The 27,835-nt window shown below is 46.0% G+C and overlaps 1 protein-coding gene across 3 annotated transcripts in view; it reads right to left on the bottom strand.

Moving 5' to 3' along the window:
- RLP4 (receptor like protein 4) overlaps positions 1–27,835 on the bottom strand; it is a 58,771-nt gene that overhangs the window by 17,149 nt on the left and 13,787 nt on the right. For all 3 annotated transcript variants that reach the window (XR_015541176.1, XR_015541177.1, XM_087376069.1), the window contains exons 6-7: positions 992–1,063; positions 36–113 (exon numbers count right to left, since the gene is read on the bottom strand). Coding sequence is in view for 1 of the 3 variants with exons in the window: in XM_087376069.1 (XP_087232195.1) it covers positions 36–113; positions 992–1,063 (150 nt within the window). In the remaining 2 variants the exon portion in view is untranslated. The remainder of the gene's footprint in view (positions 1–35; positions 114–991; positions 1,064–27,835) is intronic.

Consider the following 27,835-nt stretch of genomic DNA (forward strand, 5'->3'; position numbering starts at 1 on the left):
TTAAACATCCAGTGAGACAAGAGCATATTTCTTACTTGAAACTGGCACCATGAATAGGTCCCGCGCCAAGAACTGCAGGTACTTCACCAGAAAGCAAATTCCCATTTAAGAAGCTGCAATATACAATTAGATAAATTAAAGGTGCCATGTCTCCTCATAGAAATCCATCCTGGACTATCATTGCCGCAGACATGAATATCCCTTGGTTTGTGTGCAATTATCTCAAAACAATTCTAACCGTGCTCCAGCCACATCACATGATCTTCAGCAGAAACTTCCAAAAACTGATCATTTCTTCCTGATTATTTGAGACTATAATCTAGCCAAAGCATGATCTTTAGCACCCAACAAGGTATCCTCACTCCTTCAAAGATCTTCCAATTCAGTTACGTCCTTCAATCCCATTCTTCACAGATTTGTGTGCATGGAATTCATGAACCATATTCTCATGCATCTGAAGAGACGGTTAACTAGCATGACTCTACAAAGCACTCATTTGTAACTTAAAATTCTCATTCCATTTTTGCAGTTCCTTTGCTGTTCAGGTTTTCTTCAGGACGAGGCCATGTCTTCTGTATAGCAATCAGGAAAGACCTTTTAGAAGAGTCTCTAGAACAGGGGCTGGATAAGAGGACAGTCAAGTACTCTGTAATTGACGTAAGGGATACCTTCAAAGAGATGTTAATGCAGCTTGAAAAGAGAAAAAGTAGAGCTTTCAACTTGAAGAATCTTGCTTTCTTTCTCTCCAGTTTTTTATTTAGTGAATATAAAAGACAACCAAAGTTGGTAGAGCCTGTTTTGGCAGATAACGTTAAGTTTTGTTGATATTCTCTGAATCATGTTACGTACTGTGCAAAGTCAGCTTGCATCGAAACAGGTAATCAGATGAACATCTTAACCAAGGGAAGTGATCATCCACCAAGCATTGTGGAAATGTTTATTTAGTAGTAGGATTCCCCAATATCCAAGATTAATAAGATAGAGAACATACAGTTTTCGAAGATGACTGAGCCTCCCAAGAGAATCAGGGATTGAACCATTAAACTTATTGTAGGAAAAATCTCTGAGAAAAAAGGCAGCAAACACTAAATTAGGCAATATGAGTCATAACACCATCGATACGCACTCAATCCATACACTTTTCATGCCTTAACAAAGACTAAGAATATTTCCTTAACATGACGAGACCAGAACAAGGACTGCTCATTCAAAGAATGTTTTCCTGACATTACGAGACCTTCACTTAAGTATCTTGTAGAATGACTTAAACAGATCGGAAAATTCTGGAAATCAAAATTGTTTCAGACCTGATCCCTGAGAAAGCGTGTCACGAGGACGTGAAATTTTGGGACTTTTGATTTGCAACTCCCGTAATTTGCACGTGATTGCCTTGAGCCTCTGGGACGCGAGGGTCTGGCCATGGGACGGGACTTGGGGAATTAAAATTCCTAGTGGGCCCTTGTAAATAGTGAACGTGCGCCCAGTTACTAGGCAATTAATCCCTAGGGCCAAAGTGTGCAACAGGGGGCCCAAAGAGTGGTGCAATTAAAAAACTGCTTTTAGGGGCCAAAAGAGTGGTGTAATTAAAAAACACTGCTTTTTGGAGCCTAGGGCTTTAAAAGGGGGGAGGAGCCCTTCTTTTAGAGGCAGTTGGCAAAATCAGTTTCAGAGGAGCCAGATCATCAGTTTGGAGCTTCCAAAGCCTGCCAGGGAAATTCGTTTCTACCCAGAGGCTAGTTTTAGGTGATCCAGAGCTTGCCAAGGAAATTCGTTTTTACCCAGGGGCCAGTTCCAGGTGATCCAAAGCTGCCATAGCAAATCGCAATTGATCCAAGAGTCTGTTGCAAGTGGCGATTTCTGCCAAGGTGTCTGTTCTAGTTTGCGATTTGCTTTTGGGCTCTTTCGGGCTGTTCCGAGTGCCTGCGATTGGTTCTAGGGCTGTTCCAGGAGTTCTGGACCTAACCAAGCTGCTCCGGGTGAACTGCAACTTGCTTTTTTCAGGCTTTCAAGCTCTGCAGGAGATTTAGACCTGATTTTATGGAGCTTTCTGGGTGTTGTGGCTGGTTTTGGTATCTTTCCAGGCATGGGTGTTCTATTCTAGGCTGCTTCTGGGCTGTGCCAGGGCGGAATCAGCTTATCTCCGCAGGATCTAGGGTTTTCCAGCCAGGGTGACCTTTCTTCTGTGGATTCCGGGTAGAAGAAGGCTTGTCTTTGCCTGCTTTTGCCGTTCCCAGGTTGGTCGATGGCTAGTTATTGCGTTTGGGTTTCTTTCCTTGCGAAGAAGGGTTGATTTATGCTGTTGGGCAGTGGCCAGGGAGGCTATAGACTGTGGCAACCCGTTGGGAAGTGTTTGATTGTTTGATTGCACCAGAGTTCAGCTATTGAGGGCTTTGTCTTGCAGTTGTTCAGCCGTGTTTGGCTGGTTGGGCACTTGGATGTGGGATTGCAGGAGTGGTTCAGACAGTGGATGCTATTGGGATCTCTGTTGCATGCTTTGGTTGGCTGAGGATACAGGATTGCCTAGGGCTTGGATGCCGTTCACCGTTTGAAGTTGAGCAGGGAATTACAGGGTGGGCTGGACGAGAAGTTTGAGGGAGTTGGTTTGCCTGTGGAGCAGCTTCCCAGAGACCTTTGTAATCAGCCTCTTGGCTTCAAATGAATGTTAAATAAATACCGCAAGGGGCGCTAGCGTTTGGGGCCAATCGGTGTCTTTGTTTCTGAGTAGGAGCGCTCTAGCTCCCCTATGATTTGTGGTGTGCTGCAAATTTGCTTGTCTATTTACTGTATATGTTGTATTTGCATGGATGCTACCACCCTTTACGTCGTTGAGGCTGGTTTCAGTGGTTCCATTGCCCGGATCCACCTAACTTCTTCAAGAGGGGAGCCTGTGGTTGGCTTGGTGCAAGTCAAGCAAACTAGGTGAAGAAGACAACATACTATTCTGTAAATATGTCCACAGGGAGAGATCCGTGAGCCTTACTGAGGAGGAAGAGCAAATGTCTCAGTCTCTTGGAGGTGACCAGGGTGCAAGAGAGGAGACAGCAAGGAGTTTTGACAAACCCGGTTCAGCCAAGTTATTTTGGTGGTGGTTCAGTGTTTCAGGCTATGGTCAGCCCACAAGCCCAATTTTCAGGCATGCCTGCTAGTCAAACAGTTGGGTTTCATCACGTATGCTGCTGCTCCCCGCTCCTCCTGCACCCCTCCTTCCTCCTCCCCTCCTTGGTGCCCCCTCCCTCCCCTCCTTTCTTCTCCTCCCTCCCCTCCCCCCTACCTACTGCTCGCCCCACCTCCCCACCCGACTCCCCTCCCTCGCTGCTGCAGCCCCCCCCGCGCTGCTGCAGGCCCCCACCCGTCCCCGCTCTGCCTCCTCCCCTGCGTGCTGCCTCCTCCCTCCCCTCCCCCCTACCTGCTGCTCCCCCTGCCTCCTCCCTCCCCTCCTTGCTTCTCCTCCCTGCCTCCTCCCCCGTGCGCCGCCTCCTCCCTCCCCTCCCCCCTACCTGCTGCTCCCCCTGCCTCCTCCCTCCCCTCCTTGCTTCTCCTCCCTCCCATCCCCCCTACCTACTGCTCCCCAAGCCTCCCCCCTGGTTCCCCTCCCTCGCTGCTGCAGCCCCCCCCCCCCGCGCGCTGCCTCCTCCCTCCCCTCCCCCCTACCTGCTCCCCCCCCCCGGCGCTCTTTCTTTGCTTTCCCCCCCCCCTCTCCTCCTCTCCTCTATCCTCCCCTCCTCTCCCTTCCTCCTCTCCTCTTGCAGGCCCCCACCCGCCCCCGCTCTCTGCCTCCTCCCCGCGCGCTGCCTCCTCCCTCCCCTCCCCCCTACCTGCTGCTCCCCCCCCCCCCCTCCTCCCTCCCCTCCTTGCTTCTCCTCCCTCCCATCCCCCCTACCTACTGCTGCCATTGGCTAGCTTCCGTTGCATCTCGTGCCATTGCCTCTGAGCCCCATCCATCTGTTGTTTCGACCCCCCCGCACGCTGCCTCCTCCCTCCCCTCCCCCCTACCTGCTCCCCCCCCCCCCGGCTCTTTCTTTGCTTCCCCCCCCCTCTCCTCCTCTCCTCTCCCTTCCTCCTCTCCTCTTGCTGCCCCCCCTCCCTCTTTGCTGACGACTCCTCTCCTTGCTCATTCCTCTCTCTCCCACCTTCCTTTCCCCCTCTCCCTTCATCTGGAGTACCCTATTCTCCTTTAGGGGTCTCCTGGGCTTCAGGAAAGCGGACGGAGTTCTTCTTTGTGTTTGAATCGGCCTCTCCCACCTCGATTGATGAATGGGTTCCCATTCAATCAATCCGTTACCACCCACACCGGCCGCGAGAACCATCACTTTCTCAAAAGACGAGCTGCAACAGTTGCAAAAGGATTTGGAGCATGAGTGTTCCAAGACTCTCTTCGCACGCATCCATGGCTTCCACCCCTCCAGGTCACAACTAGAGATTGGATGCTTGCGGCGCTTCCACAGGACCTCGCCCCCCACCTTAAGGATGTTCGTTTGTTGGGACAAGGTTTCTTTCAGGTATGCCTAGATTCCCCGGACGTCACGAGAGACCTGCTACAGGCCGGGTTTCTATTTCTAGGCTACAGGAGGATTTTTTTGTTTCCCTTTCAACTGGGCTTTGACCCAATTGAAAAACCAAGCAGGGAGTTTCTGTTTTCATCACGTTCCCTGGTCTCCCCTAAGTTTATCACCGGCTTCTTTCAGTTATTTGCGAGAGGTTTGGTGTGGTAGCAGAGATCCCCCCTCTTCATGGCGAGCCCTCTTCGGCTGCTGAGGCGGTTAGGATGGATGGGGTACCCAGGGTTAGGGTCATTGTCCAGGACCCTAATATGACCACATCATGCTACAGCGACCTGATGGGTCTTTCTTCCGCTAGAGATTTGAGGTTGCAGGTCGTCAAGACCAATACACGATTTGCAGATCCTCGGGGCCCTTCGCCAAAGATTGCCCAAAGAAGAAAAAGAAGCCCAAAAAGCAACCAGCTTGTACTAGCTTACGACAAAGAGCAAGAGTAGGACCTACCACTCCACAAGCACCGCCTCAAACTCGAGCTGCCCCCCCTCCCAGGGCTACTCGAGTCCCTCCTGCACCCTGCACCACCTCTCGCCCACGGTGGGTTCCGATCGCAGTTAGGCCCTCTACTTCAGATCACACTTCCACTGCTTCAGAGGCTACCCCCTTGGAGCCTCAGGAGGAGACTAGTGTTCAAGAGCCTTGTTCGACTCCACCCCAAGATCAAGCTGTACCTTCCTCAGCAGCCCAGGTTGTTGGCACCTCATCCGCAACACTTCTTGATCAGGACTCGGTACACGTGCCTCTTTTTATGGATAGAGGGAAGGGGGTCTTACATTCTTTCCCTACTTCAGTAGGAATCCTTCGTACCCCCTCCCCAGGACTGGCTCAGCGGAACTCCTTTTCCGCTTTGGAGGACCTCTCTGACCTCCCAGATGATGATTTTGTACCTTCCACTTTCAGAGAGCCTGTTATCGGCATCCTTTTTGAGAGATCTTTCTCTCTCTCACCTGTGGACTTTCCTCCCTGTGGACCTTGTGTGTATGGCAGGAGGTCAGCTCCGGTGGAGGGTTCTTTTTTCGCCACCAAGTTGGGGAAGGTAGAATATTCTAACCCGCTTCCTCCCGCCGATGAGGATAGCCAGTTGGAATACACAGGGATTGGGCGGCATCCCTCATCGCCGTCGCAGACAGCTGATCAGGAATCAGCTCCATCTAGGTGTTTCAGGTGGTTCCCTAGACATTCTTTTTCTTCAGGAACACAAACTGGATGTCAGAGATTGCTCCAAGTCAGGTAAGCTCCTTTCAAGTCGGACTCTTTGGCTTCCTACCTTGGGAACCAAAGGAGGTACATTCATATCAGTTTCAGATTCCATTCTCCCTCTGATCATTGGGCGCAGTACCATAACCCCCTCCAGGGCCCAGTGGGTTTTACTTCTGATTAACGGACGTAAGGTTGGTTTCCTCAACCTCTATGCTCCGAACAACAGAGGGGACCGTGTTCTGTTTTGGAAAGAGTTGCTCTCGTGGGCTGACATTGCAGATTCGTGGATTATTGGAGGTAACTTCAACATGGTTGAGGCACCTTCTGATAAGCAAGGGGGTAGAGAAGGTGGTATTCATTCCCTCGAGAGAGCAGCTTGGGATGCCTTCTTGTTCAGATTCAGTGGCAGAGATGTTTGGTCAGATGATGCATTTCATGTTCAGTCTCAATCACTTTTGTTTTCATGGTCGAACCACAAGGTGCAGATGCCTATCCATGCCCAGATTGACAGATTCTATGTGGATGACTGGGCTCTTGATAGAGAAGGGACAGTTTGCATTGCACTTGGTATTTCCACTTCCGACCATTTTCCGGTAGTTTTGTCCATCTCAGAGCCCCATCTGAGAGGACGGTCTCACAATATCAGGATCCCCGATGCCTTATACACGGATGAGACTCTCACAGAGGCAGTCTTGGAGATTTGGGTTTCTCACATGCAGGGGGGTGGCCGGTCCTTCACATGTGGCCACAGCACGCTGCACTTGCCAGTATCAGCGACTTTTATCACTCCGTTGCTAGTGCTCGGCGAGGTGAGGTACTCAGGCAAGAGGTTGGTATTTGCCGACAGTTGGCAGCCTTGCAGAGCGAGGAGTCGAAACGACCATTAGATGCTTGGGTACAAGAGCGTCTTGCTACGGCAAGGGCTCACTTGCAGACATTGCTTGATCAGAGAGCAGAGTATGCCTTCCATGCACGGGAGTCCTTTTGGATACAGAGGGGAGGGAGAGTCAATAAACACTTTGTCTCTACATTTGGTCCCAAACATAGTAGAGAGAGTGTCAGGCAACTTATTGACTCTGACGGCGTTTTGCAGTCTCATCCGGATACCGTCATGCACTTAGCGACAGATTTCTATGTCTCCCTTCTTTCCGCAGATCCTGACACACAGGCCAGAGATGTGGCTACAGATGAAACTTGGCAGAGTTTACATGTGTGGTGTTGGTCACACCAGAGATGATATGCTCACTTGATGCACGCTTTACCAACACACAGTTTAAGACTGCTCTCTCTGCCATTCATAAGGGCAAATGCCCTGGTTCCGATGGTCTTACTCCTTTTTTTACAGCCTTTTGGGATATGATAGGTGATCATATTACTTCAGCCCTGCAGGGCATTTGGGACTCGGGTGAGATGCCTGACTCACTGACCGAGGGACTCATACACTTTATCCCGAAAGGTGGCAATAGGAAATTTGTATCCCATTGGAGACCCATCACTCTTTTGGGCACTCTATACAAAATCCTTGCCAAGGCAATCAGCATCCGATTGCAACCCCTTCTTCCAGACCTCATCCATGATACTCAGACAGGCTTTGTGCATGGCAAGAGCATACTTGATAATATCTTTTCCTTTTGGGAAGCCACAGAGTGGGCTATGCAGAGCGAGCAGAGGCTGGCAGTTCTACTCTTGGACTTTGAGAAAGCCTACGACAGAGTAGATTGGGGTTTTCTTGAGGGCACTCTTCTACGATTTGGATTTTCACATGCATGGATTAGAGGGGTGGCCTCCCTTTCAGATCAGCCCACAGCCAGGTTTTGATTGGAGGGGTAAGGGGTGACAGGTTTCAAATTCACAGATCAGTTCATCAGGGATGCCCTTTAGCCCCCTTCCTCTTTCTTTTTGTGGCAGAAGCTATGAATATCTTCCTTAGATCTCAGGCTAAGCTTTATGGGTTGAGATTGCCTTAAGACATGAGCAGAAGCTTCTTGACTGTGAGTTGGCTGATGACACTGCTATTTTTATTGAGGCCTCTTCGCAATCACTTGATTCTTTTCGGACAGCCTTGGATATTTTTCGCTCAGCTGCAGGGGCTCACATTAACTGGCATAAATCCTTTGGCTTTTGGATCAGTGATGAGGACACTCCAGGATGGGGAGTTGACATTGGCTTTTCCTGGATTCAGAGGGATGTTCCTGTCAGATATTTGGGATGCCAAGTAGGATTGGGCATCTCTCCAGCACAGCACTTTGCCCCATGGATAGCTTCTTCATCACCGCAAATTTGCGTAGGAATTTCTGGAGAAGGCTCTGGAAATCCCTCAGAAATAGAAAGATCACTCTTTTCTTTTGGCTTTCTATTCATGGAGGGATTGCAGTGAACCTGTGGAGATCACGATTTGGGGCTGATCCCACTTGCCCACGTTGTCATTCTGCAGAGGAGTCAGTGCGAAATTGCCTTTGGGACTGCAATCTTTGGAAAGGAGTTACTCGGATACTCAGCATTTTTCATTCTTCCCCTTTCTTCATGACTTGGGGCTCAGTCGCATCGTTATCCCTTATGGGCCCCAGGTGTTTTATGAGGGTGAGTCTTCTTCTTGGGCACTCTCGATCCGCCGGCAGGTAATAGAGCCCTGCTCTCTTCAGGATGTACCACATATTCCTTTCAGAGCTTCACATGTTTCAGTGGACACCTCTTAGGATATTTTGGCTTAGCATTTTCTCTTGGCACATTTGGAGAGCCAGATGCACAGAGGCCTTGGATGACACCCAAATACACCCATCACAGGTGTTCACGGGTATTTGGAGTGACACGGTTCACACTTTGATAGCCATATGGACTAGCATGCAGGGCCCTTCACGGGCAGCCTCTTCTAGGAGGATTGTATTTCTTCGAGTTTCGAGGGGTTCTCCCTTTTTCTCGAAGATTGTTACCAGATTGAGATGGCACTATCAGCCCCAATCCTTTCTTTTTGGCTCTTGAGCTTTTCATGCATTGCATGGTGTATCCCGTATTCCCGTATGGAGCTTGCTCTAACAGTTTTCTTTAATACTTAATAGAAGTCTCTTTTTTGCCCAAAAAAAAAAACAATTGGGTTTCAGCTTAGTTTACAGCCCATGGGACAGAACATGATGTATGCAAATGTTGGAGCAGCCCCATGGATGCAAACACGTATGCCTAATGTAGCAACAGGTAGCCTTGCTTTGGGAAATATGCAAAATTTGGGTGCTGGTCTGAATAGTACAGCTTTTCCTAATGCTAGTAGTGTGGGGGATAGAGTGAGTGCTGCTGTCCCGTTTGCCCAGGCACCTGTTTATGACAATTTGGCATCTCAAGGGAAGTTGAAGGACTTTAAAGAGGCAGGTGCAGCCATGAAATTTGAGACATTCAATGGGGTGCAGGACAAACTTAAGGCCTTGACCTTTTTACAGCAGTTCGATGTAGCCTACATAGGAGGAAACTTCACAGAATCATCCAAAGTACGCCGGGCTGCAAGTTTTCTAAAGGGGAATGCAATTCAGTGGTGGACCACTATGCTTATGCAAAACACTGCACCAAACACATGGGTAGGTTTCAAGCGGGTGTTTTCAACTGCGTGGCTTACGACGACTTTTGAAGTGGATATCATGACTGCTTGGCATGAGCTGAATTCCAATAATTGCCGTAATTTGGAGAAGTATAACAGCAAGTTTTGGGCAGCTTTGTTGCCTGTTAGCTCCTACCGGATTGTTCCGTTCACTGAGCAAGTTGAGAAATATTGTTGCGAGCTGCCTAAGGAGTTGAGAGACTACTGCACGAAGACTCAAGTTTCCAATATGTCTCAGCTTATCGAGAATGCTAGCACGGCATATGCTTTGATGCAGGGGAGGACTTCAAAGTTCAAAGGTGGACAGAAGCAGGAAGCTAAGAAAGATGACACAGATAAGAAAATTGGGTTCCAATTATCCAAAATAGAGAAGAAGGCCAATTGTCAAAAGGATGAGCATAATCGTTTGTCTCTAGAGAAAAGACGCGCTTTATATAAAGCTGGTAAATGTTTTATTTGCAAAGAGGAGGGACATCAGTCTAGAAATTGTCCCAACTGTAAGAGGAAAGAGCCGGCTAGTGACACGAATGAGCCACAGAATGTTCTGAAGGGCAAGAGTTCCTAATTCCATAGCGGGTTGTTCACGGCTGGTTTTGTACAGCGTTGTATATAGGTACTTGTAAAAAGAATTTTGTATGGTAGAGTCTGCCACTCTTTTTGGCATCCGATTCTGGATTATGTATACGATTTGCAAGATGGTGTTTTCCCAGCTACTTTTGGATGCTCTTTTGTCATGAGGTTTCGACAAAATGAGATTGCTATTTTTGTCATGAGGTTTCGACAAAAATAAGAATGCTTTTTTTGCCATGAGGTTTCGGTAAAATATGCATGTTATTCTTGTCATGAGGATTCGACAAGATGGGAATGCTCTTTTTTGTCATGTGGTTTCAACAAAAAGAGAATGGATTCCCCTAGACCTTGGTTCCGAATGCGCAATACCTGGAAGTGGTCTATGTCATGCATTGTTGGCCGCGATGTACGTGGTGTACTAGTCACAGTGGGTGTACTAGTCGCTTGGTTTGCAATGCTATATAGATTTGTTATCTGCAGCTCTACAAATCGTATATGCATTGTTGGTGATCTGTTGGCGGCATGGTTGGCTGTCCACTCAGATTTGGATTTGATATCTCAGGTACTTCGGATGTTCATGATGTACCACTAGTGTGGGTTTGAAGAGATGGCCATAGGTGGGTAAAGCATGCATGAACTATCCCTCGGAAGTACAGTCTGAGTATCTATGTGCATGCATTATGTGTTTACATATGCTCATGATGTACCACTGGCAGTGGGTCCTTAGGGATGGCCATACGTGAGGTGGATCCGACATCGTGGGGAGCATATTGTTTGTGAGTGCATGTATGCATGTACGTGGAATGTTTGCTTGTCTTTTGCTTAACAAACATTTAGTGTTTCCACTTGGTTTTCTTTTGCAGGAAATCGAGGACGTTTGCCTTCTTTCAAGAGGAGGGTATGTCACGAGGACGTGAAATTTTGAAACTTTTGATTTGCGACTCCCGTAATTTCCGCGTGACTGCCTTGAGCCTCTAGGATGCGAGAGTCCAACCATGGGACGGGACTTGGGGAATTAAAATTCCTAGTGGGCCCTTGTAAATAGTGAATGTGCGCCCACTTACTAGGCAACTCTAATTCCTAGGGCCAACGTGTGCAACAGGGGGCCAAAAGAGTGGTGCAATTAAAAAACACTACTTTTTGGAGCCTAGGGCTAGGGCTTTAAAAGGGGGGAGGAGCCCTTCTTTTAGAGACAGTTGGCCAGATCACTTTCAGAGGAGCCAGTTCATCAGTTTGGAGCTTCCAGAGCCTACCAGGGAAATTTGTTTTTACCCAAGGGCCAGTTTCAGGTGACGAGGGAAATTCGTTTTTACCCAAGGGCCAGTTTCAGGTGTTCCAGAGCCTGCTAGCGAAATTCGTTTTTACCCAAGGGCCCATTTCAAGTATTCCAGAGCCTGCCAGGGAAATTCGTTTTTACCCAGGGGCCAATTTCACGTGATCCACGACCTACCAGGGAAATTCGTTATTACCCAGGGGCCAGTTTCAGGTGTTCCACAGCCTGCCATGGAAATTCATTTTTACCCAGGGGCCAGTTCCAGGTGATCCAGGGCCGCCATAGCAAATCACAATTGATCCAAGAGTCTGTTGCAAGTGGCGATTTCTACCAAGGTGTCTGTTCTAGTTTGCGATTTGCTTTTGGGCTCTTCCAGGCTGTTCTAGGTGCTTGCGATTGGTTCTAGGGCTGTTCCAGGAGTTCTGGACCTAACCAAGCTGCTCCGGGTGAACTGCAACTTACTTTTTTTAGGCTTTCAGGCTCTGCACGAGATTTAGACCTGATTTTCTGGAGCAATCTGGGTGTTGTGGCTGGTTTTGGTATCTTTTCAGGCGTGGGTGTTCTATCTTCTGTGGATTCTGGGTAGAATAAGGCTTGTCTTTGCCTGCCTTTGCCATTCCCAGTTTGGTTGCTCGCTAGTTATTGCGTTTGGGTTTCTTTCCTCGCGAAGAAGGGTTGATTTATGCTGTTGGGCAGTGGCCAGGGTATAGACTATGGCAACCCGCTGGGAAGTGTTTGGTTGTTTGATTGCACCAGAGTTCAGCTGTTGAGGGCTTTGTCTTGCAGTTGGTCAGCCGTGTTTGGCTGGTTGGGCACTTGGATCTGCAATTGCAGGAGTGGTTCAAACAGTGGATGCTATTGGGGTCTCTGTTGCATGCTTTGGTTGGCTGAGGATACAGGATTGCCTAAGGATTGGATGCCGTTCACCGTTTGAAGTTGAGCAGGGAATTATAGGATGGGCTGTATGGGAAGTCTGAGGGCATTGCATTGTAAGAAATCCTAGATTTACTATATTTAGAAATGTGCTAAGGAACAGATAGGAGACTGAAATAGCAAAGAACAAGGAATATTTGTATTGCTTGAGTGTCTGTAGTTGTCATCCATACATTGGGCCTCTCTTATATAGAGAGTGAAGAGTCACACATGAAAAGGTGTGTATATACCTAGAGGAATCCAGGAACATTCCCAACCTCATCCTCTAAAAACACAACATAGTGCAGTTTCAATCTCACGATAGTCACTCATAAGATTGAAAACCATAAACTCCATCACGTATAGTAGGGACTAGCTACTATGACATCCCCACAGAGGTCATCAGCGCCCAACAGTGGGGGTAGACCATAGTATAAAAGTATGCTCTCACACATACAAATCCACACACCCACACATACTTGAGCATCCATTTATACAAAGTCTTTGTACTGAGTTTCTGTCGGCACTCCAGAGGTGAAGGGCAAACTCAGCCATGACGAAGGCTAGCACTAAAGGAGAAGGCTAATCAAAAAGTAGTCCAAATCTCTTCATTCAAGCTACAACTGCTTGTGAAGTCTAAATGATTTCATTTTAGTCTCTCCCAAACGAGCATCTAAATCTAAATCTAGCTGATAGGGCAACAGAAAGAATTATCGCAATACCAGCAGGCCGCAACTTGGACAAAAACTTCACAAGGTGCAATTTGCATGTCTGCTAATACGGCAGAAGCATATACCTAGATGAACCTAGGAACATTCCCAAACTCATCCTCTAAAAAAACAACATAGTGCAATTTCAATCTCACGATAGTCACTCGTAAGATTGAAAACCATAGATTCCATCACATAGCAGGAACTAGCTACTATGACATCCCCACTAACGTCATCAGCGCCCAACAGTGGGGGTAGACCATAGTAAAAAAGTATGCTCTCACACATACAAATCCACACACCCACACATACTTGAGCATCCATTTATACAAAGTCTTTGTACTGAGTTCCTGTCGGCACTCCAGAGGTGAAGGGCAAACTCAGCCATGACGAAGGCTAGCACTAAGGGAGAAGGCTAATCAAAAAGTAGTCCAAATCTCTTCATTCAAGCTACAACTGCTTGTGAAGTCTAAATGATTTCATTTTAGTCTCTCCCAAACGAGCATCTAAATCTAAATCTAGCTGATAGGGCAACAGAAAGAATTATCGCAATACCAGCAGGCCGCAACTTGGACAAAAACTTCACAAGGTGCAATTTGCATGTCTGCTAATACGGCAGAAGCATATACCTAGATGAACCTAGGAACATTCCCAAACTCATCCTCTAAAAAAACAACATAGTGCAATTTCAATCTCACGATAGTCACTCGTAAGATTGAAAACCATAGATTCCATCACATAGCAGGAACTAGCTACTATGACATCCCCACTAACGTCATCAGCGCCCAACAGTGGGGGTAGACCATAGTATAAAAGTATGCTCTCACACATACAAATCCACACACCCACACATACTTGAGCATCCATTTATACAAAGTCTTCGTACTCCAAAGTGTATGTGCATGAAGAGGTGTGTACCCCTTGTGAAGGGTGTGACCCTTGATGAGAGGGTACATTACAATGGTAGTGTCTCTTCAATAGAATGTCTCTTGTGAAGGGTTGTGCCTCATAAGGAGTGTCCTGTCGAAAGGGCATACCCTTCCACAAGTGTCCATTCATTAAACCATCCATAAGTCTAAGGTAAAGAGAAAGGAATACGTCACAGATTATGACATCCCCTCCCACTCAAAATAAGACCCTGGTGGAGATAATGAACTGGTGTAGAAAATATCACGGTAAATTCTGAAAATACTGCTGTAAAATGTCAGGGTATTGCTCAAAGTCTTCATCAGATTGCCAAGTAGCGTCAGAGTCGTCCAGATCTCGCCAAAGAAAAGGAATTCCGTGATAAGTCGATGTCGAGTCTCTCGCTATTGATGGTCCAGAATACATTCAGGAATAAGAACATAATCGTCTTCGATTTCTAGGACATAATCACCTGCAGGAGGAACTGCGTCATCGCCTGGAATGTACGTCTTTAGCCAAGAAATATGAAATGTCGGGTGGATTTTACCCCATGATGGTGGTAATTCCAATTTGTAACTTAAAGGTGAATTTTTCTTGACGATCCGGAAAGGTCCATAGTGAAACCGGCCTCTAATGCTCAGAGGGTAGTGGAACTAAACCTTTAATCACTTCAGCATTTATTTACAGCTCACAAAGCATATATCACAACCATTAACCATTGCATGATCACCATTTGGCATTTACCCATTTGTTCACAAACAAAACCACTGAAAAAGGGATGGAGGCTAGAATGCCCCTGCTCAACAGACATAGACAAGTGCACCCGATTGGCCCCAAACACCATGGCGCCCCTTTCGGTATTTCTTTATATTTCACAGTGAAATGATTACAAGTTGCATCTGGGAGACCTTCACTGCAACTGAGCATGCAGCCCCAATTCACTAAGCCTTTGCAAGGCTTTCAAGCATAGAACACCATCACATAAGAGCACTTAACCCATAGGCTCAACCCAAAGGCATTCTCTTTTCTGAGTGCAATTCCATTGGCTGTCCAGATGCAATCACACTGCACCCCAACTACACTCTCTTTGAGTGGTTTCCAGATGGCATTCACAAAGCTTTTCAAAGCTCCAAAATAAAATCAGCAAAGTACCCAACCAAAGAATGACTCATGTAGCACTGCCTGGGCACCTGTGAGCCAAGAAAGAGGTGGCACACGAGGCCAACCAATAGCTTATGGCAAAAAGAAATTGCAGCAGCAAAATCACAACTCATCAAGCCTTGAAAACTCGAACCAAGTCCTCAATCGCCAAGAGGACATAGTAGCCAATTGGATATTTCTACAACGCAGCAGTTTGCTCCCGTTTTGGAGAGCATCAGAAGGAAGCTTCTTTTTTGGAGCTCAGCCAAGCTGGATCTTGCCTCTAGAGTTGTGATGGTCAACCAGGTCCTCTTGGCCACGGCCTGGTTTGTTTGTTCATGCTGGTGCCGTTCTAGGGACTGCATTATTCAGCTCAGAAGACCGATCAGAAACTTTCTCTGGAGTGGGCTTGATGGCATAGCAGATGCCTTAGCCAGGGTGGCTTGGGAGACCCTCATCCTCCCTACACAGGAAGGGGGTCTCAATATTATTGATTCAGATTTACAGTGCAGAGCTTTACTTTGCAAGATGGTGGTGCGGGGACTTATGCCAGGGCAGGAACCGTGGAAGGACTTTCTTATTAGTAGCATACAGAGGTGCACACCTTCTTCAGGAGGAGATTGGATGAGCAGTGTTAGGTGGATCTTCACCACAGCACACCTCAGATCACCTTTGTCCCCTCTCATGGTTGCCATTCTGAAAGCTTGGGCCAGTTTCAGAAGCACTCTTCGGAGGATTCCTCCTTCCTGTCGGGAAGAGATTGATAGGCAACCCATCATGTGGAATGACAATATTTTAGATGATCATGGCAGACCACTGGGTGCCTCACTCTACATGCAGTGGTCTAGGTGGGAGAGGGGACCTGCATCATCTATGGGGTCTTGGAAAGCTTTCCGCAGGCTTCCAGAGGAGACCAAATCAAGGTTGACAAGACATCTCAGAGGGAGTGCAGGGAGGATCTTGCAGATTGAGGCAGCCCTTCCAAAGGTTTGGGTAGACACAGATGATATGCCACTCACTTCCTCCACTTGGGCAGGTACTTTTATGAGAGGCGGTGTTTTGCTTCAGGTTTTGGCTGAGAATGCAAACAACCTGGCAGCCCAAATACCTGATAGGCTCACCCCTCTGAACCCAAGTGAATCCTATGTCAAGCCCCCAAACTGGAGTGTCCTCATCACTGATCCAAAAGCCATTGGATTTATGCCAATTTATCTGCGCCCCTGCCTCCAAGCAAAATAAATCCAATGCTGTCCTGAAAGAAGTGAGCGTCTGTGGAGTGGCATCCAAGTAAACTGCTGTGACATCTGCCAACTCACTGTCAAGTAGCTCCTCTTCCCTTCTGATGGGAAGTCTCAGCCCAAAGATGTCAGCTTGAGATCTAACATAGATACTCATAGCTTCGGCCACGAACAAAAAAAGGAAAGGAGCAAGGGGGCATCCCTGATGGACTGATCTCGAAATCTGAAATCTCTCACCCCTTACCCCACCAATTAGTACCTGGCTGTGGGCTGATCTGTACAAAGAGGAAACACCTCTGATCAAAGCATCAGTAAAGCCTAAGCGTAGAAGGGTGCCCTTCAAAAAACCCCAATCTACTCTGTCATAAGCTTTCTCAAAATCCAAAAGTAGAATGGCAAGATTCTGGCCACTCTGCATGGCCCACTCTGAAGCTTCCCAGAAAGAGAAAATGTTATCAAAAATGCTTCTGCCATGCACAAATCCCGTCTGAGTGTCATGAATAAGATCAGGGAGAAGGGGCTGCAATCGGAGGCTGATAGCCTTGGCCAGAATCTTGTAACAAGTCCCCAGAAGTGTGATAGGCCTCCACTGGGACACTAAATTTCTGCAACCTCCTTTTGGGATAAGGTGGATGAGACCCTCTATAAGCGGCCCAGGCATCTCGCCAGAGTCCCAAATGGCCTGCAGGGCTGAAGTAATATAGTCTCCAATCATATCCCAAAATGCAATGAAAAAAGACGGGGTGAGGCCATCCGAACCTGGGCACTTGCCCTTGTGAAGGGCTGAAAGTGCAGTCCTGAACTCTGTGTTGGTGAAAGGTGCATCGAGTATAACATGCATACCCGGATTCACCAACACAGGGATGCTCTGCCAAATAGCCTGTCTAGCATCCTCTCTATCATGTGTCTCAAGATCAGCAGTAAGAAGGGTGGCATAGAAATCTGAAGCTATGCGTAAGACATCATTAGGCTCTGTCTGTAAAACCCCATGTGAGTCAATAAGTTGGGATACTCTCTCTACTATGTCTAGGGCCAAGAGTAGAGAAAAAGTGTTTATTGACTCTACCACCCATCTGAATCCAGAAGGACTTCCGTGCATGAAAGGCATACTCTGTTCTCTGATCAAGTAATAACTGCTGATGAGCCTTTGCTGCAGCAAGGCGCTCCTGAATCCAAGCATCTGAAGACCGTTTCTGCTCTTCCCTCTGCAAAGCTACCAACTGCTGGCGAACACCAATCTCACGTCTGAGAATATCTCGTCTCCTGGTACAAGCAACTGAGCGGTAGAAGTCGCTAATACCAGAAAGGACAGCAGCTACATGTGATGGATATGGCTGCCCACCCTGGACGTGAGAAACCCATATCTGCAGGGCTGCCTCTGTAAGGTCCTCCTCTGTGTAAAAGGCATCTGGAATCCTGATGCTGGCAGACCAGCCTCTCAAGTGAGGGTCTGAGATAGCCAGCACAACAGGACAGTGGTGGTCTGAAGTGGAAACCCCAGCAGCAATGCATACCGATCCACCTCTGTCTAGTGCCCAGTCATCTACATAGAATCTATCAATGCGTGCATGAATAGGCATCTGCTGCCTCCTGTTCGACCAAGAGAACAGGAGGGACTGTGGCTGAATAAGAAAGGCATCATCCCACCAAGTATCTCTGCCACAGAAGTGAAAAAGGAAGGCATCCCAAGCTGCTCTCTCCAAAGAGTGAAGTCCGCCTTCTCTACCCCCTTTTTTGTCTGACAGTAACTCGACCATGTTAAAGTCACCTCCAATCACCCATGAATCCACAATGGGGGCCCAGGAGAGCAAAGTCTTCCACATAAGGACACGTTTCCCTCTAGTGTTGGAGGCATACAGGTTAAGGAAACCAACCTTACGCCCTCCAATCAAAAGAATAATCCACTCAGCTCTAGACGGAATAATGACTCCGTGTCCAACAACTAAGGGGAGAACCGACTACGAAACTGAAATAGAAGTGCCCCCCCTGGTGCCCAAGGCAGGCGACCAAAAAGTATGGCCAGAAAGCAACTTGCCTGACTAGGCACAATCTCTAGAATCCAGCTTGTGCTCTTGAATAAATAAGATATCAATGGAACCCCCAGTAACACCTGGATGAAGCTGATCCCGGATCAGCTGTCTACGGCGGCGATGTGGGACGCCACCTAGGCCTTGTATGTTCCAACTAATAATCCTCATCGACGGGAGGATGACTGAGGGTGAAAAGATGACGAAAAATTCAGCGTAGTGCCCATATTTTCAAACAGCTCTCTCCAAAAGAGGCTGGTCATCCTTGGATCTCTATCACTGATTATGGATTCAGGCATCCCATGATACTTGAAGACATGCTGCAGAAACAATTTGGCCATTTGATCTGCTGTAATTTTCTTTCTTACTGGCACAAAGTGGGCTTGTTTGCTAAACCTGCAAATTATTGTCCACAATCCATCATGTCCAGTAGAAGTACGTGGAAGATCAAACACAAAATCCATAGCTATGCTTTGCCATGGTCTATCCGGAATTGGCAAAGGGTGTAACAACCCAGGTGCCTTCTGCCTGTCAAACTTTACTTTCTGACAAACCATGCATGTTCTCACATATTCTTCCACATCTTTCCTCAAAGATGGCCAATAAAGTATTGCTCCACTGCTGTAATTGTTGCTGTAATTCCCCTATGTCCTGCATATGGAGGAGCATGACTTTCCATTATGACTTTCTATCGCATCTAATCAGTGACACAGAGTCGCCCATGCATCAAAATGAAACCCTCTTTAAACATATAGTAATCATGCCTTTGACCATCAGAAAGCTGATCATAAATAGTTGAAAAATCAGCATCATTAACATACTGATCTTTCATCACATCTAACACATTGTTGTAAGCAATGCTCACTGCTGAAACACTGGGTTTCTTGGAGACTGCTTCAGGCTGTGGTTTCCGGGAAAGTGCATCAGCCATGACATTTTTGTTACCCGGCACATGTACAATTTGAAAATGAAACATTGAGAGGAAGTTAGCCCATCTCATGTGCTTTTCAGATAATTTTCTCTGCGTGAGAAAATATCTAAGTGACTGATGATCTGTCTGCACATAAAAATCAGCTCCAAGAAGGTAATGTTTCCATGTGGTCAAAGCATGTATCACTGCTAACATTTCCTTCTCGTATGTCTGCAAGTACAATTCAGCATCTTTGAGAACTCTACTCTCATATGCAACCACTCTGCCATCCTGCATCAAAGTGCCTCCTATGCTGTTCCCACATGCATCACAAGTTACAGCAAAGGGTTTTGCAAGATCTGGCAAGATAATAACGGGTTCAAAACACAACTTTTGCTTCAGCTCTTCAAAAGCTACATTTTCCTTTGGTCCCCACTGAAACGGTACAGGTTTCTTTTGTAAAGCATGCAAGGGACAAGCAATTTCTGCAAAGTACTTTACAAACCTCCGATAGTATGAACACAACCCAAGAAAGCTTCTGACTTCATGCAGATTTTTCGAAATTGGCCAACTCCTTGTGGCCTCAACTTTTGCAGGATCCATCTTGACTCCATCTTTGACACTATATGACCGAGAAAATGAAATCTCATGCATAAAGAACTCACTTTTCTTGGTGTTTATTAATAGCTTGTGTCTTTTCAACTCTTGAAACACAATAGTGAGGTGTTTCCTGTGCTCCTGCTCATTTTTAGATAACACAATGATGTCATCGAAGAAAGTGCCCACAAACTTTCTGTGTGCTCTAAAAATTATGTCCATCATTCTATTGAAAGTGGCAGGTGCATTAGTCAAACCAAAAGGCATCACAAGGAACTCATATAAGCCAAATGAAGTGCGGAAGGCAGTCTTGTAGACATCTTCAAGCCGTATCCTTATCTGATGGTATCCACTTTTAAGGTCAATACGACTGAACATTGAGGAACCTTCCAACTGATCCAATATATCATCAATGCGTGGAATTGGAAAACGGTTCTTAATTGTGACTTTATTCAAAGCCCTATAATCAATACACATTCTCCAACTGCCATCCTTCTTTTGCACAAGCAACACAGGGGAACAGTAAGGAGAATTACTTGGCTCTATTAATTCCTTTTCCAAGAGTTCCTTCACTTGTGACATTATGTCTTCCTGTTGTGCCTTACTGACACGATAGGGAGGTATATTAGGCGGTGAGCTTCCTGGAATTATATCAATTTGATGATCCTCGGGCCTCTTGGGAGGTAATTCTTGAGGAAGTGCATCTGAGAAACAATCCTGAAAATCTAAAATAAAAGCAGCCCTTTCTCTATCTAAAGCAGAAAGAGTAGAGCCTTCCTGAACTGATTGTCTGTCCTCTTTGACAAAAATCAAGTATGCTGAAATATGACACTTTATTACATTGGAAATACAAGAAGCTGAAACTACAGTGATGGACTCCCCTTTCAACTTTACATCAAGTACATGATTTTTGCCTCTATCAGATAAAGAAATCTTCTTGTTTCTCATCTGCACATCAGCCCCCACCCTGTACATCCAAGGCATCCCAAGCAAAGCATCACACTTTGGCAAAGGCATAATGTAGAAGTCCTCTGCATCCTGATATCCCTGGATATGCATCCTTAACTTGCCAATGATAGGAGTGACAGGTGTGTTGAGTTCAGGGTTGGCCATATCACACATGCCGGATGGCCCCATTTCCTCAGGCTTGATGCCAAGCCTTCCTACCATATCAGGAGTTATGAAATTTGCCTTTGCCCCAGAATCAAAGAAAAACAAACAATTCTGATTTCTGATTTTTCCCCATGCTCTGCACATTTCAGTCTTTTTCATTTCCTCTTCATCATGTGCATGTGGCAAACTCCCAATCACATCTAGAAGAAGTCCTGTGGAAGGTTTAGGCTTTTTGCCCTTCCGATCAGCCTGTTTATCACCATTCTTATCATCATCTGACCTGTCTCTTTTCTTGAATGGGCAATCATAAGAGCGGTATCCCTCTCCTTTGCATATAAAACATTTGTTTTGCTCCATGAGTGACTTTTTCTCTTCATTAGATAACTTGGTACGGGGCTGTTTATTAGGCTGTCCACGCCTTTGACCAGCTTTGAATTGGGCTTTTCCTCCCTTTTGAAACGGTCGTTTGCCATAATTTTTATTTTCAGATTCGATGTCCTTATCCTGGTGTTTGGCAGCCCGTTTGTTGTCTTCTTTCTAGCTGTCCATAAAGCCCAAATTCTTCTCCTGCATCCATGCATATGCTGTCCTTGCATTCTCAATTAATTGAGTCATAGAACCCACCTTGGTTTTGATGCAATAATCACGTAGCTCACTAGGCAATCCACAACAGTACCTCTCTATTTGCTCTTTCAAAGAAACATGCCTGTAAGAGCTCAATGGCAGCAAAACATCCCAAAACCTTTGGGTGTAATCATCAAGATTCTTGCAAAGTTTGTATGACAAGTCATGCCAGTGTGAAAGTACTTCAACTTCAAAAGTTGGAGTAAGCCAAGTAGAAGAGAACACTTGCTTAAATTCCAGCCAAGTAGCAGGTGCATCTCCATGAAGCATAAGGTTGGTGTACCACTTAAGTGTATTGTCTTTCAAAAATGTAGCGACCTTCCTCATCTTGGATGCTTCTATAAACAAACCCCCAAGAAATTCAGCATCAAACTGTTGAAGGAATGTGAGGGCTTTGTACCTGTCCTGTACTCCATTATATGTATCAAACTTGACATGAGAACTACCATCCTTAAATTCTTTATATACATTTGATATTGGCTATCCCAAAGATGGCTGTATATTTGCAGCATTCCCTTCACTAGGGACAGCCATGCTTGGCTGAACATTAGGCATGCGAGCATATGCTGTGGCTTGCATGCCTGGCTGCATTCCCACATTGTCATACATGGCTTGCTTTCTATGCCCAATTGGCAGTAATATCGACATAGCATCAAAGATAGAATCTATACCAAAATATTCAGGTTGCTGCCTCAAATATGGCTGAGGTGGTTGAGCCACATTTATGGACTGCACATTATTATTTTGAGGAGTAGAAGTACCCAAACCAAGGCCTTGTGCTGGCTGCTCATACTGTTGCACTAGCTGTACTTTTTGTACCTCTTTCTCAAGTGCTCTTTTGGGTGATTCCTCTCTCTTGGAAGTCACTTTCTGAGTCATTTTTGATGGCTATCCCTCATGGGAAACTGATGCATGAGTGTGCGGTCCACCATGAGAAGCTGATGCATTGTACTCACTCTTTCCGTGCTTGTGCTTTCTTGATTTCTTCTTCTTCTTGGCATTTGTTTGCACAATCTGAGCCAAATTTTGAACCAGCTGAGTCAAAGCAGTCACTGCACTTGCAAGCTGTGCATTCAACATAGTAGCATCATCTGACTCACTGCTAGAACTAGTATCACCGTTGAGCTCAGTTGTAGCTTTTGAGGAGTTGTGGAGCTCTCTTGCTCATGGGTACTCACCATGTTTATGGTTGTAATATTCAGCTGTTGAAAAGTGCAACAAAGATATCCTTCCACCAAACTACCGAGGCCCACCTCTTGAGAAAGAGTGTGGTATCCAGGCAATGGAACCAATGAAACCGGCCTGTAATCACTCAGAGGGCAGTGGAACTAAGCCTTTAATCACTTCAGCACTTATTTACAGCTCACAAAGCATATATCACAACCATTAACTATTGCAAAGCAGTATCAACGGTCCGCCAACAAACATAGACGTCACCTGGAATTTGAAACTGGTGACATGGTGCAATTATTTGTAGCCCCACATCGCTACAAGATGGTTAAGTCTGTGTTTCCGAAGTTATGACCAAGATACTATGTGTCACGGGGGCGTGAAATTCTAAGTACTTTAATATACTACATGACCGTGACAACTTTGGTTTTAAAAGTCCAAGCATGGGCTTAATAATGTGTAATTAAACGCCGCATGGTCCCTAGCACATAAGCGTAATTAATCCCTAGGCCCAAAGGCATTCCAAGGAATTAAAAGAGTGGTTGTTGGAAAATGATGATGTGGCATTTTTAATGGGCCCCCTAGAGGGCCATGTACCTTCAGTGGCCCCCCTAGAGTTCCAAGTGGCTCTAGTGCCTTCTACATGCTCCTTTGCCATTCCTGGACCTTCCTGGGCCTTCTAAACTTCACGTGTGGTTTTCTCTCTCATCTTCTCCCTTTGTTGAGATTTTGGACTGGTTTTTCAGCCTCCTTCAGCTGAATTCCGTTTTTCTTCATAACTCCTCACTCGTTTGGATTCCTGGACTTCCGTTTGGCCCGATGGTTTCCCCTCTGCCTCCCCTTCGTAGTGATATGCTTTTCCCTCCGTGCGTTTGGTAGTACGCGCCATTTGGCCCGATGGATTCCCCTCTGCCTCCCCTTCGTAGTGATATGCTTTTCCCTCCGTGCGTTTGGTAGAACGGGAAAAGCTGAGCACTTCTTTTGCTGGTCGAATTTGCAAAAGTGGCTTTTTCTGGACCTTTTTGCTTCTACCGCCTCCTGGGCCTCTCCTCTTGCAAAGCTACAACTTTCTGTTGAATTTCAAGTGGTCCCACGCACTGGTTGACTGGCTTTTCTCAGTTTTGGAGGACTTTCCGGCGATGAAACTTCTCCAAAACCTTCTCAATGCATTCCTCTCTGAAGCACGCTTCTTTTGAGCCCAAGAACTCCCATTTTTTCGCGAAAGAAGTGCTTCTTTTCGCATTTTTCAGTGGAATTCTTGCTGGTCGGCTCTTGTAAATGCTCTTTCTTCATGCCTTTGCACTCCTCTTTGGCTGAGAATGCAATTGGGCATTGGCTACTATGTCCTCTTGGCGATTAAGGACTTGGTTCGAGTTTTCAGGGCTTGGTGAGTTGTGATTTTGCTGCTGCAATTTCTTTTTGCCATAAGCTATTGGTTGGTCTCGTGTGCCGCCTCTTTCTTGGCTCACAGGTGCCCAGGCAGTGCTACATGAGTCATTCTTTGGTTGGGTACTTTGCTGATTTTATTTTGGAGCTTTGAAAAGCTTTGTGAATGCCATCTGGAACCCACTCAAAGAGAGTGCAGCTGGGGTGCAGTGTGATTGCATCTGGACAGCCAATGGAATTGCACTCGGAAAAGAGAATGCCTTTGGGTTGAGCCTATGGGTTAAGTGCACTTATGTGATGGTGTTCTATGCTTGAAAGCCTTGCGAAGGCTTAGTGAATTGGGGCTGCATGCTCAGTTGCAGGGAAGGTCTCCCAGATGCAACTTGTAATCATTTCACTATGAAATATAAAGAAATACCGAAAGGGGCGCCACGGTGTTTGGGGCCAATCGGGTGCACTTGTCTATGTCTGTTGAGCAAGGGCATTCTAGCCTCCATCCCTTTTTCAGTGGTTTTGTTTGTGAACAAATGGGTAAATGCCAATTCGCATATGATCCCTGACTTGGAGTAGAATGTCTTGCATTTCTTGAACCAGTTGATCAACTAGGGCCACTCGATGTTGAAGTACAAAATTCGTTGGTACAATCGGAGTGTGTCCATAAGCTGCTTGGAATGGAGTCATGCTGATGGCAACATGGAAAGAGTTATTATAAGCAAACTCAAGGAGTGGTAGATACCCTTCCCAAGCTGCTAGGCGTGACTGAATAAAATGTCATAGCATTTCTTCCAGAACTTGGTTGACTCTTTCAGTCTGTCCATCTCATTCTGGGTGGTAGGTTGAACTGAACAGTAGAGTTGTATCCAAAGATTCGAGCAATGAAATCCAAAAGTGATTGGTGCACTTAGGATCTCTGTTAGAAACAATATTCTTGGGCAATCCATGGTGTCGGAAGATGTATTATATGAAAAGTTTGGCGATGTCCGAAGCCTGTGCACTTCTTTTGCAAGCAACAAAGTGTGCCATTTTGAACAATCGATCAACAATTACCATAATCTGAGTGTTAGCTCTAGAGGATCGTGGTAGTGTTGTAATAAAATCCATGGAAATACTTTCCCACCTTTCAGTTGGAACTGGAAGCGGTTGAAGAAGTTCTGCTGGAAGTCGGCGGCTTGCTTTCATTTGTTGACAAGATAAGCAAGATGTGACCATTTTGATGACGTCGCTTTTCATATGAGGCCAGTAGTATGTTGCACTGAGTAATCTATAAGTCTTGTTGATGCCTGGATGGGCAGCATAAGGAACTAAATGATGCTCTTTTAACAAAAGACGTCAAACATCCTTGTCATGTGGTACACAGACGCGATCTTGATAATACAAAAGGTCGTCCGTATAAGAATAGGATGAGAAAATCTTCTGTTCAGAAGCCGAAGATTGATCTTTCGAAAGAACTTGTACTGCTATGCCGAAGTCTTTATCATTTAGATACTTCCCTTTGAATGAATTCGGTACATCCACATATAATGTAGAGATTACCATAGATGATGCTAGAGTTAACCTGCTGAGAGCATCTGCAACTACATTGCGTAGTCCTGGAATGTACTCAATGGTCATGTGAAAGTTGGCCAGAAACTCAACCCAGCGTGCTTGTCGAGCGTTCATGACTCGCTGAGTAAAGATATACTTTAGAGAGTGATGGTCTGTCTTGACCACCGAGTCAGCTCCCATGAGATAATGTTTCCCAGAGTGATAAGCATGTACAATGGCAAGAAACTCCTTATCATAAACCGGGTATCGGGTTTGGATATCGGAATGTTTATGGCTGTCAAAAGCAATAACTCTTCCTCCTTGCATCAAGACTGCTCTTGTAGTGATGTCCGAAGCGTCAGTCATGACCTCAAATGGCAGGTTTGAGTCAGCAATAGCCATAACTGGTGTGGTAGTGAGTGCTTGTTTGAGTTTATACTCTGTTTTGGAAAGCCATTGAAAAACTGTTGTGATTTTCAATAATTAGGACATAGGAGCTGCAATCTCGAAAAACTGATAGACCTTTGTATGATAGAAGTTTGCCAATCCAAGAAAAGAGCGGACATCATGAACATTGTTAGGAGTAGGCCAGTTTCGGATTACCTCGACCTTCTTGGGATCCACACAGATACCTTGAGCTGAAATAACATGTCCCAAATATTCGAGTTGGGTCTTGAAGAACTCACTTTTCTCCACGTTGATGTAGAGAGAATTTGCGCGGAGAACTTCAAAAACTTGGTGAAGATGTTGTTTGTGCTCATATAGGGATCTGCTGAAAACGAGAATGTCATCAAACGATGACGAACTTATCAAGGAAAGGCCTGAAAATGTCCTTCATTAGTGTCATGAATGTGGCCGGGGCATTGTTTAACCCAAAAGGCATGACCAAACATTCATAGTGTCCATACTTTGTTCGAAAAGCTGTCTTGTACTCATTGCCTTCTCGTATGCGAATTTGATGATAACTTGAACGAAGATCAATCTTTGAGAATTGTGTTGTGTGTAGAAGTTGATCAAAGAGGTCATCGATGCGAGGCAATGGATACTTGTTTTTCATAGTGAGCTTGTTGAGGGCTCGGTAGTTGATGCAGAGGCGAATTAATGACTTATTCTTTTTTTCCACAAGTAGTACAGGAGATCCGAAAGGGCTGCAACTGGGCCGAATGTGACCTTTGTCGAGTAGTTCGATCGCCTATCTTTGGATTTCTTCATTTTGAGTGTAAGAAACTCGATAAAGATGTTTCAACGGTGGATTACTGCCGGGAATAAGCTCGATTGGGTGATCCACTCGTCGTCGAGGTGATAATTGCTTTAGCAATTCCTGTGGAAAAATATCCAGGTAGAGCTGGAAAAAAGGTTTGTTAAGGTACTCATGAGGATCCTTTGTTGATGTCTCCTCTATTGCCGTAACCAACAGAAGTGAAGTCTTTACTTGACGTTTACGAACCCACTTCTTTACTTGTAGGGCAGAGGCAACTGGGGTTGAAGGAGAGTCCCTAGAACCAATTAACTCAATAAGTTTTCCTTGGTGGACAAACTGGGTAGTATATGGCTGCGAAAACTGATTGATGGATCATAATCGTAGAGCCACTGTTGTCCGAGTATGACGTCGTACCGAGAAAGAGGCATGATGTCGAAGTTCAACTTGTCCGTATAATGTTGAGTTTTTTATCCTGGTGTTGCACAAGAAGGTAGTTCCATTTGCGAGTTCAATCTCATAGTCCATGGGACTAGGACTGGTGGTCAACCGAAGTTTTTCGACCATAGAACTAGCTAGGAAGTTATGAGAGCAGCCACTGTCGATGAGGATAGTGACCGTTGTTCCACAAATCGATCCTTGGACACAAAGTACTTGAGTGGCCAGGGAAGATTCGGGGTTGTTGGCAAGGCTCATGTGGATGGTATTTGCCATTCGAACAGCTTTGCCTTTCTTGTCTTGTGTTGGGGTAGCATCTTTTGTTTGGGAAGTGCTAGGTTCCATATTGGAAATTTGCTTTGGTCGCTTGGGACAATCGAACCATCTATGGTTGCCCGTACAGATGGTACAAAGTCCTTTTGTGCTGGAGTTGTTCTTCTTGTCAGTGGCCGCACCTTTATGTTGGTGATGACGGTCATGACTTTGTGAAGAGGAAGAGGCGCGATCCTTGGAGGAGTGCTTTTGTTGGGATCCAGCATACAATTTTTGAGACTTGTGGGGATCTTGAGACTGTCGCTGACCTTGGTTACCCGAGTTTTTTCTGAACTTGGGGTTATCTTGAGAGCGAGCAGCCTTGGCCATAGTAGAGTTCTGTGTTCTATTAGAACTCTGCTTCCTTGTGTTTTGGAAATCGGTAATGCGCTCTGCATAAGCAATAGCGTCAGCTATGGTGGTGATGTTTGCTTTGAGAACATCAATG

Source organism: Dipteris shenzhenensis, chromosome 6 (assembly GCF_047967505.1).
Source record: "Dipteris shenzhenensis isolate YYH24624 ecotype China chromosome 6, Dip_SZ_1.0, whole genome shotgun sequence".
NCBI lineage: Eukaryota > Viridiplantae > Streptophyta > Polypodiopsida > Gleicheniales > Dipteridaceae > Dipteris > Dipteris shenzhenensis.